We start from the raw sequence: 15,894 nt of genomic DNA on the forward strand, positions 1-15,894 counted from the left end.
GTTTTAGATTTTTGTCCTCAGGATAGATCCCTGAAGAGATAAATAACCAAAATTTGTATTTGAAGTCACTTGAGATAACTCCATTTATGTGTTATGTTTATGTCATATCAGCTTGTTATGTACTTAAGTCCCTTTTTGTGTTTGGTTTCAACTTTTACAGACTGCTTTTTAAACTTATTTTTTTTAACTCTATCTTTTAATTGTCTAGAATGTTCTATGGTTTTTTTCATCAAAATGGCTTTCAAACAGTTATACTCCAAGTTTATTTCATCCCCACACCTTCCCACCCAATAGAACACTTCAAACACTGGTGTCACTGGCAGTATTCAGTGTTGCTACACCAGGAGAGGCTGGTGTGATTAATGCAGTTTCCCATGTAGGAAGAAGGAGGCATCCTTGAGTGTGGGGGCCTCAGCTCACTTGGGAAAAGTGTGTGGTTATGAGGAGGGAGAAAGACAAGGAAATAGCAAGAAAGGAAAACAGAGAACATGTTAGTTAGGGTTTCTATTGCCGTGATGAAACACCGTGACCAAGGCAACTTGGGGAGGACAGGGTTTATTTCGGCTTACAATTCCAGGTGATAGTCCATCACTGAGGGAAGTCAAGGAAGGAACTCAAACAGGCAGGGAACCTTGTGTTATAGCTCTGAAGGAAAAGGTATCCTTGTGGTCAGAAGCCAAGGAATACCTACAGCTGAGAAAGGACAGGTATCCATCCCAGCAGAGGTGTTACAGCTCTGTTCTGGTGGGGGACAGTCTGTGGTCGTCCCCTCCCCGCAAAGCCTTACAGTCCTTGCTCCGGGAAAGGTTTCCCTAATGCAAGTGTAACGTCTGCTCCAGCAGGGGAGGGTTTCCCCAGTGAGGTACACAGATCTGCCCCGGAGAAATGTTACAGCTCCGCTCAGCTCCGCCTGAATGTAACAATTCTGCTCCAGCAAGGGAAAGTTTCCGCAGCCAAAGTGTTCAAGTTCTACTCTGCCCTTGCTCCTGCAGAGTTCTTACAGTTCTGCTCCGCTAAGGGAGTTTCCCACAGAAATGTAGCAGGTCTGCTCTGCTCCAGCCAGAACCGTTACACCTCTGCTCTGGAGTAAGGAAGTCATTACAACATGCTTCACTCAAGAGAGATGTTGGGAGGGAGGAATCCAGGAGAGGGGCGGCCTTTGCCAGGGTGGGAAAAGGGCAGCCGAAACAGAACAGGTACAGGACTTATATAGGGTTTCTTAGGGGTGGAGCTTTCCAAGGTGGAGATTTTCAGGGTGGGGATTGCTGGGATATCATTTACTGAGCTTGAGACAAGCTCAGAGATTGGCTGGACTTCAAGCTCTGGGATTGGTTGGATTTCAATTCCTGAGTTGGTTAGGGGCAGGGTATGTTTCCTTGGCTCTGGTCTCAAGGCCAGGGTGTCCTTTCTTTGGCCCTGACTACCCTACAAGCCTACAGGCAAGAGCTGATGCAGCCGCCGTAGAGGAGTGCTGCTTACTGGCTTGCTCAGCCTGCTTTCTTATAGAACCCAGGACCACAAGCCCAGGGGTGTCACCACCCACAATGGGCCAGCCCCCCCCCCACTGATTACTAATTAAGAAAATGCCCTGCAGCCAGATCTTATGGAGGCATTTTCTCAATTGAAGATCCCTCCTTTCAGATGACTCTAGCTTGTGTCCAGTTGACATAAAACTAGCCAGCACAGAACACTTCACAGGAATAACAGGGTTTCTTGAAGCTGTGAAGAACAGCATTAAAATCAAAACACCGAATTTTTAATTAGCTTAAAAGTAAAGAAAAAAAAAAAAAAAAAAAAAAAAAAGAAAAAGAAAAAGTAAAGCCAACACGGAATGAAATCAAGAGCGCCCCCTGTTGGCTGCCGATGTGTGAGACCTAGTCCGTGGGCTTGGCTGCAGCCGCCACTGTTGCTGCTCTGAGTGGATTATTTGCCCCTTCCAATAAACCGGAAGGGGGCAGGTGAGGCTCTCACCAGATTTACTGACTGCTTCCCAGACTGCCAAGACCTGTGGACGCTGGGACAGATGCTGACTCTAAATATTTATGTCCTGCATCTTAGAAAGGAAGATCATTTTTTTTTCTTCTAGCACCTTTCCCCTGCTTTGAAAAAACAAAAGCTAGAGTTCTGCTCTTACTTCCCCCCACTTCTCAAGGTACATGCTATTCAGTATACAGTGTGGGCCAGACAAGAGGATAGCCTTGGAACACTTTTCTTACTTTCTCTGGTCCTCAGTCGTTTATTGTTCACCTTAAGGCAGGGTCTCCCTATGTCGCCCAGGCTGACCTTGAACTAGCCCATGCCCCTGCCTCAGCCCCTCCAGTGTAGGGATTACAGATGGGCACCAATACACCCAACTTCCGAGCTTCGGCTCTCTGGTTTGAAAAAGAAGTGTGTGTATTCCACACACGGGGCTGGCTGTGAGGACGTAAGGGTCAGTGAGGGTAAAGCCCATGGAACCAGGGCAGTGCCCAGGGTACCAGGGCAGTGCGCCATCGGGTCAGCCCGGAACTCCTGCCATTACTAGCATTTCCTGGTTGTTTCCTTTTTGTTCCACAGGAAATCTGCGAGAATCCCCGATTTATCATTGGTGGAGCCAACAGGACTGACATCTGCCAAGGAGATCTAGGTAGGAAACTCCCTCCACCCATGTCCTGCCAGATGACCCAGGGCTAGTTAACAGGTGCGCCCTCTATTCAAGATGGTGTGTGTGTGTGTGTGTGTGTGTGTGTGTGTGTGTACACCCACATACCATGGCACGCACCTGTGAAGGTCAGAGAACAACTTGTGGGGGACAGTGTTTTCCTTCTGTGTAGGATCTGGAGGTCAAACTTGGGTCATCATAGACATCTCCACACTAAAAGAGTCTTTGGACGGAGGTGGCATTTGCCCCGAGGAGAGGCCCAGGTTCTGCTGGCCTGTCCCATGGCCTGTTGCATAGCCCTTCCTCCTCTACCACCTTTTGTTCTGGAAGCATCTTCCCCGGGGCAGACTGTGGGCAAGCTCTGTGAAGGGAAGTTGGGGAAATCATTGAAAGACAATTTAGAACTTGACGCCCCTCCCCTGCAAAAAAAAAGGGGGGGGGCAAGAACAGCTGAAGAGCATCAGCTTAGTTTGTTCCAGAAAGAGAGACTGAGGATATCATGGGTGTTGGGGCTTCCGGCACCTGAGGGACACTGCCTGGAGAGTGTGGACAGACTGAACTCTGAGCCCTTCAAACCAATACACTGCTTCCAAGGACGGGCTGGCCGATTCAGAGGGAGATAGGTGGCTTGGACAGTTGTCAGCCTTTCCTTACCAGCAGGGTAAGTTCCTTTACCAGCCTCAGTGCCCTTTGTAGACTGGTCCTGGGGCAGCTAGATGATGCGCATCTACTTAGCTGATGGCTCTCTGACTTAGTTTTTCTTAATGCCAGAAGGGAAAATGGGCTCACCCCACAAAGAGAGAGCAGCCATGATCACCCACTGCTCTGTCTCCAAGAAGGACGTGAGTCTCCTTTGTAAAAGGAGGTATCAGTGGACCTTAGGAGAACATCCAGTCCTGAGAGAATGAGAGAATGAGTTACCCTGTTCCTCACTCTCCTAGCCAGGGCTCACACCTGGTGAGGGCAGACAGGAAGTAGGGCAGTGGGCGGCCTGAGCATCCCAATTCTTCAGCAATGGGGAACTCCTGGCAGGGGCTGGGCCCCCTCTTCCCAGAACGGCAGCCCCCACCTGACTGACTGGGTCTGTGTTTGCCCGCAGGAGACTGCTGGTTTCTGGCAGCCATTGCCTGCCTGACCCTGAATGAGCGGCTGCTTTTCCGAGTTATACCCCATGATCAAAGTTTCACTGAAAACTATGCGGGGATCTTCCACTTCCAGGTGCGCAAATGGGGGTGTGGTTGAGATAACAGCCAGGTCTCAGGTGATACATTAAAGACAACAACCTCAGAGAAGGCTCGGAAATGTTCCACGTTGCATTAAGGAATGAAAACAAAGTAACTTTCTCTTGGGTTAGTTTAACCAAGAGCCAGCCCGCTTCTCCCTGTGTCTTCAGTCTGTCGCAGTCTGTGGTTACTGACCTGTCTGTAGTCTGTCTGTTTCCTTCCTTCCTTCCTTTCTTCCTTCCTTCCTTCCTTCCTTCCTTCCTTCCTTCCTTCCTTCCTTCCTTCCTTCCTTCCTTCCTTCCTTCCTCCTCCTCCTCCTTCCTTCCTTCCTTCCTTTCTTTCTTTCTTTCGCTCTCTCTCTCTTTCCTTTCTTTCTTCCTTTCTTCCTTCCTTTCTTCCTTCCTTTCTCCCTTTCTTTCTTCCTTCCTTCCTTCCTTCCCTCCCTCCCTTCTTTCTTTCTTTTCCTCCTCCTCCTTCTCTTCTTCTTCTTCTTCTTCTTCTTCTTCTTCTTCTTCTTCTTCTTCTTCTTCTCCTTCGACAAGGTTTCTCTGTGTAGTTTTGGAGCCTTTCCTGGAACTTGCTCTATAGACCAGGCTGACCTTGAACTCACAGGGATCACCTGACTCTGCCTCCTGACTGCTGGGATTAAAAGTGTGTGCCACTGGCTGGTGTAGTCTGTTGTATATGTGTAATTAGTCTGTCCTTGTTGCCTGTGTGTGGTATCTGATATATGTGTATGTTGTCTGTCATACCTGTGTCTATTCTCATCTGTGCCTGTTGTATATGTCTGGTGTGTGTGTGTGTGTGTGTGTGTGTGTGTGTCTGTCTGTCTGTCTGTCTGAATCTGTGCCTGCCCTTGCTTTGTATTTATTGAATAGCACAGAAAACATGGTATGGGAAAGGAATGAGATATTCTTTGCAGTAATCTTGAACAGATTTTTACAAGGAAAGAAGTTACTTTACTGACCCCAAATCACCCAGAATAGCACTCAAAAACCACAAACCTTCTATCCTATATCGACACATTGCTTCCAACATTTATGGGATATTTGTTGGTTAAGGTTGCTTCCAACCTGTTGACTGCTTTTGGTAAATTATTTCCACAGCATACATAATCTTGGGTCAGAGCATGGGAGAGTACATAATTTAAGATTAAAACTATGCATTAGCTTAGGTTGTAAAGGCTGACTGCATGGGAAATCCAAAGCATAATGAGGTTGGTTACGCTGGTCTCTTAAAGGCCAGTTAAACTTAAACAGGCCGAGCACAGAGGAGGACAGCAGGTTAAGTACACAGTCCTAAATGATCTCAAGGCGTGTTATTAACTTGGCTGCAAGACCCAGAAAAAGTTCAGTCTCTTTGGAGTCAAGAGATATTTTCAGAAAATTATATCACCACATAGCCCATCTACCCACCACTGGTCTCCTGGCCTTGACCTCCCTCCCCATGGGTCCAGGAAAGGGTCCATACACCTACCTGTGGGCAGTGACCCCCTTGACGGCTACAAGCCTGTGAGGAGGCAGCTGTTTATCTGTACCCTGACTTTCCACACTTTCCACTGTGCCCCAGAGAGGGCGGGAGGAAGGCATCCTGTCTTCTGGCCTGTGTGTCTAGTTTTGCCCTCCAGCTGGCTGGCTGCCATGTTATTGCCTGCAGCCCCTCAAACGGGTTCTTAAGACGCTTGCTCTGAAAGTGGTGGGATCCTTTGGGTTTTTACTGGGATCCCTGGTTCGTGAACTGCAGCTCCTGTGTGCTGTACCCTTGACAGCAGAGTCTACACCAAGTCCATCATTTGCCTTTCTAGGCCTTGTGAGAAAAATCTAGTCATCTGGGCATTTAGTTGCTAGTTTGACCCAGACCTGAAATTATTGGTTCTAGAATTAATATATCCACAAGAACTTTTCTGGGTACTGATCATTTGGTGTAAAGACAAATTCTAGGCTGGAAAGGGGACGGGGGAAAAATACTTAAGTTAGCCTAACCTAACATCATGAGATCTCAATCCTGGGCACACACTGGAATCACTTGGGGTACATGAAAGTGCTTATAGCAGGTTTGTCCCAGACCTCTAGGCAAAGGAGGAAAATCTCAGGTCCTAAGATACTCACAGAGTGTCCAGAACTGGGCTGGGCTTTCAGCAGACACTAAGTGGTACATAGTTTCTGTCCTCCAGCAGCTCACAGTGGAGTTAGAGATAGATTCACACACTCCAAAGCCAGCTTCAGGTGCAAAGCCTGGGTAATGGTATCTGAGGCTCAGGGCTGCAGGATGTGGACTCAGGTCAAGGCAGTCTATGAGTGTGACTGTGCTTCTCACTTCTTACAGTTCTGGCGCTATGGAGACTGGGTAGATGTGGTTATTGATGACTGTCTGCCAACATACAACAATCAGCTGGTTTTCACCAAGTCCAACCACCGCAATGAGTTCTGGAGTGCTCTGCTGGAGAAGGCTTATGCTAAGTAAGACAATGGTTAGGATGGGAGGCAAGACTGCAGGTGGGAATATGGATTTGAGGATTCAGCCAGAGGCTCACTCACGTTGGACCAGGCATGTGTATACATGCTCTTGTGTAGTGTTCAACTAAGACCCTGAGTCAGCCTTAGATCAGGTCCAGGCAGTAGGAGCCCTATCTGAAAAACATAATGAGGAGAAACAAAGATGTGTGCTCTTTGATCCTGCCTTCCTGATGGTGCTTTGAATCTTGCATCAGCTCACTGCATCTCTGGAGCTCAGACAAGTTGTCTCTTACCTTAGACACTGCCTCTGCTGCTCGGTTTAGCGGACAATGGAAGAGTGTCTTGGGGGAGTGGGGACAGTGTGGTGACAGAGTGGTGACAGAGCGGTGTCCTGGCTCTCTGTAGCCTTGTGTTAAGTTAGCTGAGACTCCTAGAGTCTAAACTGGCTTTTGTCCTCTCTCCAAGGCTCCACGGTTCCTATGAAGCCCTAAAAGGTGGCAACACCACAGAAGCCATGGAGGACTTCACAGGCGGGGTGACAGAGTTTTTTGAGATCAAGGATGCTCCCAGTGACATGTACAAGATCATGAGGAAAGCCATCGAGAGAGGGTCCCTCATGGGCTGCTCCATTGATGTAAGTCTGCTTCCTGGGAAGCCTTCTATTTTCACCGCACACAGCTTCCTTCTGGGGTCGGGTGAATGTTTCCTTTTAAGAAGCAAGAGCCAGATGGTGAGATGGCTCATTGCTAAGGGCACTTGCTGCTAAACCTGAGGCCCTAAGTTTGATCCTTGGGATCTGCAGGGTAGAAAGAGAATGGGCTTCCACAACATGTCATTTGACTTCTGCGTGTATCCCACCCTACACTAAAGAAATGATTTAAAAAAAAAAAAAAAAAGGAAATACCAGTAATTCCAGCAGTTAGAAGTTGAGGCAGGAGGATTGTTATTTCTGGGCCAATCTGGGATACATAGTGAGATCCTGCTTTAAAAAAAAAAAAAAAAAAAAAAAAGAGCATGAATGTTGCTTGACTTTAAAATTGACAGTTTTTCAAGGGAAATGTATTCCTGGGGGTGAGGGGTAGTTCTCAATAAAAAGACTGAGCGATGACATTCCAAGCCCTAAAATTCAGTTAGAAATAGGTCTAGAGGCTCCTCTGACAGGCCTCCTGTGTCCAGACTGCTCAGCGCAAGCACGCCCTCGAAGCCAGCCGTATCTCTGGCTGTGGACCTATGCCCACTGTTCCTCTTAGAAATGGCCAGTCGCTCCCTAGCCACGGAGCTTTGACCTCGCCTCAGTCCTTGGGCTGTGTGCTGATGTCTGGACCATCCCTGAGTCCCTCTCTCAATGCATCATGGTGATTTGAACTGAGACAGGAACAGGGAGAGGACCCGCCATGGCTTGGTTGTCAGTCATGCCACACAGGAGAGCGCTCTCCCCTGTCACTCTCCTCTCCGGCATCTTTTCTGCTCTTGTGCCCTGTTGATATCTCCTATTTTGCTCTGTCTGTCACTCCCTTCTCCTGTCTCCCCCGCTCCCCTTTGTTTGCTCTCTCTCTCTCTCTTTCCTGGGTTCTCCACCTCCTTCCCATCGGGCCTCAGGATGGTACGAACATGACTTACGGAACCTCTCCTTCGGGTCTGAACATGGGGGAGTTGATTGCGCGGATGGTGAGAAATATGGATAACTCGCTGCTCAGAGACTCAGACCTCGACCCCAGGGGCTCAGATGACAGACCGTCAAGGGTGTGTACATCTCCAGCTGTCAAAATTGACCGGCACCCCCTGACCTACATGTCCCACCCTGAAGTCAGCTCCCCAGAGCAGCCAGTGCCCCCTTGTTCATTCTCCCAAAGGAATGAAGGGCCCTGCCCTACAGAGCTTACATCCTCCTACCTGGAAGGCACACACATGTTACTGAAGGACTCAACCATACAAAAAAAAAAAAAAAAAAACCCCACAGGAAAATTAATAGCCTGTATTTTCACACCTAAAGATAACTGCCCAGCATTTGGTATATGGTCTTTCTGGGAACATACTTAAGCTATATTCTTGTCTTTAAAACTGTGTCTTATTATATGTTACATCTTTGCACCCTGCCTTTCCTTTTTCTTTTGTTTTTGGTCAGATTCATATTTTTTTAAATGTAACTAAGTATTCTTTTATATCATTTTAGTAGCTGTACAATATTCTAATGTGCATATATGTTATAATTTACTTACTAATATTGTTATTGAAAAGTTAGGGTTTTTTTTTTAAAGTCTGTTTTCAGAAGTGCTATAATAAGCATTTCAATGGAGACCTCTTTGTATACACCCACAATGGCTTCTATAAGACCAAACCCCAACAGTAAAACTGCGGGGTCAAAATGATAAGCTGTGTAGAGCCAAAAGTCATCTCAGGTAGCCTCCGCCGAGGTATAGACTTGGAGACCAGTGAGTGTTCTGCCTGAGTCTAGGTCAAATGAGGGATGAAATCTAAGAGACTAAAATACAGTTCCAGACTCTACACCCGCCACCCTGAAGAAGGCATGGAATTCAAACCCACGTGCCTTTCAGAGGCTCCCCCAAAGCTGCTGTCACCAGGCCCCTGGTGCAGGGACCCGTGGAGCACTCAATGGCCCTTGCTAATCTACCCTTCTGCCGAAGAACCCTCCAGGCTACCACTTGAACTGAGACAGTGCTCCCTGTACTCAGGTGTAGTCATGCCGCAGCAGGGAACCGTCCTGTATTCCCAGTATTGGGAGTAGGGACGGGGTTTTCCTGACTTCCATGTTCTAGGTAAACGTGAGGGAAGTGAGGTAATGTCAAGAGAAAAGTTTAGATCTGTAGGTTTTATTTCTCAGTTCCTTCTTTTGGGAATAGTCAACTCTGGATGGGCTCAGGGGAAGGCAGATAGACCCTAGATGTCCCCTGTGCTCCTCTGAGGGGGTCTAGAAAGGAGAGACAAATCCTTTCACTCACCTTCTATTCCAGTACCCACCTTGCTCTCTGGCCATCAGGGCAGCGTGATGAGCTAGGAGTCTGAGGCTGCATCTTCCTGCTGCTCTCAGAAAACCAGTGAGGGTCTGATCCTGGCCATAAGGCGTCCTGGCAGGGAAGTGAGCCATCCTCAGTCTGAGATAACTCAGAGATGAACCAATATGAACCCTTGCCTCCGAGCAGGGGTAGAACTTCTTGCCCCAACTCCTGACAGGCTGTCTGGTCATTGCTCTGCAGACGATTGTTCCTGTGCAGTATGAAACAAGAATGGCCTGTGGGCTGGTGAAAGGTCATGCCTATTCAGTCACTGGGCTGGAGGAGGTGAGTCGTGTGGAGTCTGGCGGGGCGTAGAGACACAGCTGAGTTCATCTCTGAAAGTCAGGACTTAAATTTCTGTACCTCCTCCTTCACCACTCAAAGAGCTTGCCAGTTGTCCCGGCCTGCCGGTGGTGAGGAAAAATCTCTCCTACTAGCGTCCTCCAAGTAAACACACAGAGGCTTATGTTATGTAGGGTTTCTGAAGTTTCCTGGGTCATTTCCCAGGCAGGACCATTGTGAGGCTGTAACACGCAGTTGGGCCTTTTATGCCCTGAAGAAACGAGTGGGCTGAGGGAGGCTGTGTCTGCACCCCCCACTGCACGTGACTGGAGACTGGGCATCTTTTTCTAATTGGTCCGTCTAGACCAGGCATCTGGACTTTAGCCAGCAGGAGGCTTTTTAAAAACCCACACAGAAGGCTGGTGAGGTGACTCAGTTGGTCAAAGCACTTATTGAACAAGCCTGAAGACTTGAGTTCAAACCTGGAACCCACGATAGAAGGAGAGGACCGGACTCCAGAAAGTTGTCCTCTGATGCACACGTGTGTGCTGAGACACAGGCACACTCCACATATGTGCACACATGTGCACCCCACACACACACACATACTAAAAATAGGAGCTAGAAAGGTGGCTCAGCACTTATAATAAGTAAAGAGCACTTTTTGCTCTTCCAGAGGACCTGGGTTTGGTTCCGGTACCATCAGCCAGCTCATGCCCATCTCTAACTCTAGTTCAGGGGATCTGACAGCCTCTGGCCTGCTCAGGCACCCGCAGGCATGTGGTGCACATAACTCATACGTCCACATAAAGAACAACAATAATAAAAGGGAAATAAAGGAAAACCCACACAGAAATACTTATTATGTTTCTAGAGCCTCACCATAGATGCTATCCCTGCCGCCCACACATACAATGGCCAGATCCTTACCCTGTCAGCAAGCTTCTGGATTGTCCACCAGGCCAGGGGCAGGCAGGCAGCTCTCACACTGGATTCTTTCAGCTTCCACCCCAGCCCTCAGAGCAAGTTAGACACCCCATCTTTCCAAACTTGCTCCCGAGCTTCAGAGCGTTGTCTCTTTGCCCCAGGCCCTGTTCAAAGGCGAGAAGGTGAAGCTGGTTCGGCTGCGGAACCCCTGGGGCCAGGTGGAGTGGAACGGCTCTTGGAGTGATGGGTAGGTGAGGCAGACCACGGGGCCACGGAGCCTGAGGCCACGCAGGCTGGGTACCAAACCAGAGAGTACTGTTGGTGCTGGTGTGACATCACCCCCAAACCAATGGCCTGCAGAGAAGCACAGGTGTGGGCTCCCCAAAAGGGCTGGAGGTGGAAATGGGGACAGGGAATGATGGTTATAGACTTGAAAGGAATGATTTTGGGGTGGGGGTTCAAGACAGGGTTTCTCTGTATAGTCCTGGCTGTCCTGGAACTCACTCTGTAGACCAGGATAGCTTCGAACTCAAGAGATCCACCTTCCTCTGCCTCCCGAGTGCTGGAATTAAAGGTGTGTGGACCACTACTGCCCAGCAAACGGAATGATTCCAGAAGAGTCTCAGTACAGGGTTCTGGGCTAAACAGGCAATTTCCTTCTTCGTATCTCTTCGCCTCTTCTGTAAAATGGAAGCAGTGCCAGCACTTCTGGTGGCTCTTATGGGGAGTGTATGAGACGCCAGGGAAAGTGCTTAACTGAGGCTAAGGACAGCTTCTCCTTTGATGTCCATACATGAAGTCCCAGAAGTCCTGTGAAAGATTTTTTTTTTTTTCTTTTCAAGACAGGGTTTCTCCATGTAGTTTTGGTGCCTGTCCTGGAACTCACTCTGTAGACCAGGCTGGCCTCAAACTCACAGAGATCCGCCTCCCTCTGCCTCTCGGAGTGCTGGGATTAAAGGCGTGCGCCACCGCCGCCTGGCCTGTGAAAGAATTTTACTGCTTACCTTTGAAAAGAATAGACTAAAGACAAGACAACCAACTGAGGAGTCATCAGAGGCTCCAAAACTTTACAGCCCTTCTGGGTTCTCTCAGTCACTGAGGCCAGGTTGTCCCTTCTAAATGACAGGCAGTCCTTTGCACTTGAACAGTAAGACTTGATCAACAGTGGCCGGACCCACACCCAGACCCTGTAGGGCTCTGTTCTGACAGACTTCTACACGTACAGTAGCAGTACACCGTCACTCCAGAGTCTGTCAGCCACATATTCATTCGCTTAGCAAGTGTTTATTGATCACCTGCTAACTAGGAGGCGGAGGGCTGAGCTCTTAGGCTAGTCTATGAGTAAGTCATCTCTCAGTCGACCCACAAGATGCTGATTGTGAACTTGCTTCCTCCTCACGTCATTCCTACCCCTTCACTCATCCAAGTGGCAATTCCTTTCTTGGGGCTGACAGCATGCTCCTAGGGATGTAGAGAGGAATGCGGAAGCACAGACTTGTTCCTGAGGTTTAAGGTTCAGAGGCGGGATCACAAAGATAGAGCCCTTCATACTTTAGGGGGGGTGGGTTACTTGGGGGTAGTGCTGTGTGAACTCTACGCTGTGGGAGCTTTAGGTGGGGTGTAGTGCTGCGTGAACTCTGCACTGTGGGAGCTTTAGGTGGGGTGTAGTGCTGCGTGAACTCTGTGCTGTGGGAGCTTTAGGTGGGGTGGGTTACTTGGGAGTAGTGCTGCGTGAACTCTGCGCTGTGGGAGCTTTAGGTGGGGAGGGTTACTTGGGGGTAGTGCTGCGTGAACTCTGTGCTGTGGGAGGCCCTCCGTCTCCCGTCATTGTCTCTTCCGCTAGTCCAAGTCACCCACAATGACCTTGCCGTGTTTTCCAGGCTAACCTGGTGCCTTAACACACTTCCTATTGACTCCTCTCTTGCAGGAGCTGCTGAATGAGGGGGTCATGTCTCCTAGAAATCTCCACTTTGGCTCCATGGCACCCCAACTCCAAGCACACCCTGAACCCCATTTAGTTTAATTCTAACTCAGGGAGCCTGAGGCACGAATGTGCTTACTTCTTCTTTCTGGAAGAGAAAGTATAAAAGCATCCAGTCTTAGAAACAGTGCCATGCTATTTCCTGGCTGGAAAGAAGAGCCATTGATGTGCTGGATCTTTTCTTAGTTTTGATGAGTTATTTCATGAACTCACCATAGTTCCTGGGTAGGTGATGCAATATTTCCCTTTGGTAACTGAGGAAGTCGAAGCTGACAGACAGATCAAGTGACCTATCGAAGGACACCACTGTCTGTTATCAAAGGAGAATCCTAGTTTGCCTATTTGCAGAATTGAGCTCTTAATGAGGAGGCTAGAAGATTCAGCCAGAGACAGTGAAGCGCTTGTGAACCCCTTCAAGGAGTGTGGTCTTAGTATTGAAGGTGGCAGGAAATGATTATAGGCCTTTCCACTGAGGGGAGCAGGTCGGAGCTGCATTTTGACGGCTCAGACTGACTGTGATCTGGATGCGGGCTTCTCCAACTTAGTATTTCTCTGTTCCTCTGTCCCAGCCCACATTAGGCCCCCCATTCTTCCTCCTCCTTCCTTAATCCCTCCATTTTCCTATCAGTTGGAAGGACTGGAGCTTTGTGGACAAAGATGAGAAGGCCCGTCTACAGCACCAGGTCACTGAGGATGGAGAGTTCTGGTAAGTTCATGACCCAGGCAGGGAGGTGAAACCTCAGTTCCCAATCAGAAGCCGCCAGGTTCCATCTGGACCCTGTTTTCCCATTCAAGCTCAAGGCCCAGCAAAGATGAGGTTCTGAAAAGAGATTGCCAGGTCCTAGCGATGACTGAGCTCAAACCCAGGCCAGCACACGCTAGGTCTTGTTCCAGCCACCCTTGTGCGCTGGCTCTGACACAGCTCTCTTCTGAGTGGAGAGGCTTTTCTTACCTGATGCCCAGTACCACCCTTATTCTGCTCGTGACAGCCTTCTGAGTCTCAGCTGACAGGAATGTCCCTTACAAGTCCTGTGTTCCCTTGGGACCCAGATGCATTTATTTGTGATGTCATTAGCCTTAACAATATCTTTCCTCAAGTGACAGCTCTATCCCCTGTGCCTAAAATGTGTCTGGCAATGGCACATTAACATTTTTTTTAATTATTTTATTTTACAATACTCTTCAGTTCTACATAACAGCCACGGATTCCCTTGTTCTCCCCCTTCCTGCTCTCCCTTCCCTTCCCCCCAGCCCACCCCACATTCCCACCTCCTCCAGGGCAGAGCCTCCCCTGAGGACTGAGATCAACCTGATAGACTCAGTCCAGGCAGGTCCAGTCCTCTCCTCCCAGATTGAGCCAAGCGTCCCTGTATAAGTCCCAGGTTTCAAACACCTAACTCATGCACTGAGCCCAGGACCTGGTACCACTGCCTAGATGCCTCCCAAACAGATCAAGCCAATCAACTGTCTCACCTATTCAGAGGGCCTGATCCAGTTGGGGGCCCCTCAGCCTTTGGTTCATAGTTCATGTGTTTCCATTCGTTTGGCTATTTGTCCCTGTGCTTTATGCAACCTTGGTTTCAACAATTCTCGCTTATATAAACCCTCCTCTTTCTCGCTAACTGGACTCCCGGCACTCCACCCGGGGCTTAGCATTTAATCCACACGTGGATCTCTGCATTTAATGGCACATTAACAGTAACATTTTGGAGAATGATTTTCCAGCCAGCTCTCTCATCATAGACAAATGAGGAGTCATTACTATAAGACATGGTGATAATTTGGGGTCGCTATGTCAGAAATGGCGGTGCGGGGCACACACCTCTAAGTCCATCTGGTAGACAGGCAGGAAGATCAAAAGTTCAAGGTCAGCCGGGCGGTGGTGGCGCACGCCTTTAATCCCAGCACTTGGGAGGCAGAGCCAGGCGGATCTCTGTGAGTTCGAGGCCAGCCTGGGCTACCAAGTGAGCTCCAGGAAAGGCGCAAAGCTACGCAGAGAAACCCTGTCTCGAAAAAACCAAAAAAAAAAAAAAAAAAAAAAAAAGTTCAAGGTCAACCTATACTATGAAATCCTCTCTCAAAAGCAAATGAGCAAAGGGACAATGTCTGGGGACTTTATTGGGCTGTATTATCCCTTGAATCTTCCCTTCCCCAGCCTGTGTGAATCTCTCCTCTTTCCACCTCCCAGGATGTCCTATGATGACTTCGTCTACCATTTCACAAAGCTGGAGATCTGTAACCTCACAGCTGATGCCCTGGAGTCTGACAAGCTACAGACCTGGACCGTGTCTGTAAATGAGGGCCGCTGGGTGAGGGGCTGTTCTGCTGGCGGCTGCCGCAACTTCCCAGGTAGGAGACACTTGGGATGGGGAGGGACCTGGGCACTACTCATTCCAGGCAGAATACTATTAACTGTCATTTACCGAGTCTGTCCTAAGCTTAAGGCATGCACTGTCTCGTTAGATCCTCCTCATTTAAGGAAGGAAACAGCCCTGCTGAGGAATCTCCAATAGGGAGCTGGGAGCAACTCCCTGGTACATTTGCTGGTAGCAAAGGCTGAAGCAGGAAACTGTCGGAACGCCATGCCAATCCTGCTGAAGGTGTACTAGAGGATACTACAGTAGTCCATGGCAGAAATGCTGAGAGCCTGACAAGTCAGTGGCTCCAGAGATGGAGGGGAGAATTCAGATTTAGGGAAGGAATAATGAATGATCCCAAGGGCCCCAGAACAATGACCCAAGTGGATGAGTCAATATTGTAATATAAGCTACACGGAACAAAAGTGGGTGTGTTGTTTTTGATGTGGTTGGTTGTGAACATATAGATAAAGGACTTCAGTTTATGTCGTGAAACGTTTGAGGTACCCGCTGACTATCAAGGCAAAGGTTTGTAATAGAGAATTGAAGTCATCTGCATTTTAGAGTAGACTTGGCTATATGATAAAAACTCAATGAAGAGGATAGAGAGAGATGATTCAGCATATAAAGAGCTTGCCTGATCAAGAGAGTCTGGATCCCCAGAACCCACATTAAAATCAGGCATGGTAAGTAGTGTGTCCATAACCCCAATGATCTACAGTAATACGGGAAATGGGAACAAGAGAACTCCCAGAAGCTTAGACCCTCAAGCAAGGTGGAAGGAGAGGGCTGAAGCTCAAGGTTGCCCTTTGACCTCCATGCCCATGCCATGGCATGCACGCACCTGCTTTCATACACAAACACACATACATCATATACACACAACACTCATAAGTGGTTTATGATGAAAATAAAAAGTAAATAAATGAGAGGAAATGGGTGGGTAGAAAGGGGGGAAGTTAGTCAAGAAACTGAGCTAAGATATGTAGCTGAGGTGTCCTTGGAATGTAGGG

The 15,894-nt window shown here is 48.6% G+C and overlaps 1 protein-coding gene across 2 annotated transcripts in view; it reads left to right on the forward strand.

Annotated features, from left to right (window-relative positions):
* Capn3 (calpain 3) overlaps window positions 1–15,894 on the forward strand; it is a 48,413-nt gene that overhangs the window by 19,694 nt on the left and 12,825 nt on the right. For both annotated transcript variants that reach the window (XM_042276002.2, XM_042276003.2), the window contains exons 2-10: window positions 2,557–2,626; window positions 3,741–3,859; window positions 6,190–6,323; window positions 6,786–6,954; window positions 7,920–8,063; window positions 9,536–9,619; window positions 10,705–10,790; window positions 13,153–13,230; window positions 14,713–14,873. In XM_042276002.2, the coding sequence (XP_042131936.1) occupies window positions 2,557–2,626; window positions 3,741–3,859; window positions 6,190–6,323; window positions 6,786–6,954; window positions 7,920–8,063; window positions 9,536–9,619; window positions 10,705–10,790; window positions 13,153–13,230; window positions 14,713–14,873 (1,045 nt within the window). The remainder of the gene's footprint in view (window positions 1–2,556; window positions 2,627–3,740; window positions 3,860–6,189; window positions 6,324–6,785; window positions 6,955–7,919; window positions 8,064–9,535; window positions 9,620–10,704; window positions 10,791–13,152; window positions 13,231–14,712; window positions 14,874–15,894) is intronic.

Source organism: Peromyscus maniculatus, chromosome 4, assembly GCF_049852395.1.
Source record: "Peromyscus maniculatus bairdii isolate BWxNUB_F1_BW_parent chromosome 4, HU_Pman_BW_mat_3.1, whole genome shotgun sequence".
NCBI classification, from domain to species: Eukaryota; Metazoa; Chordata; class Mammalia; order Rodentia; family Cricetidae; genus Peromyscus; species Peromyscus maniculatus.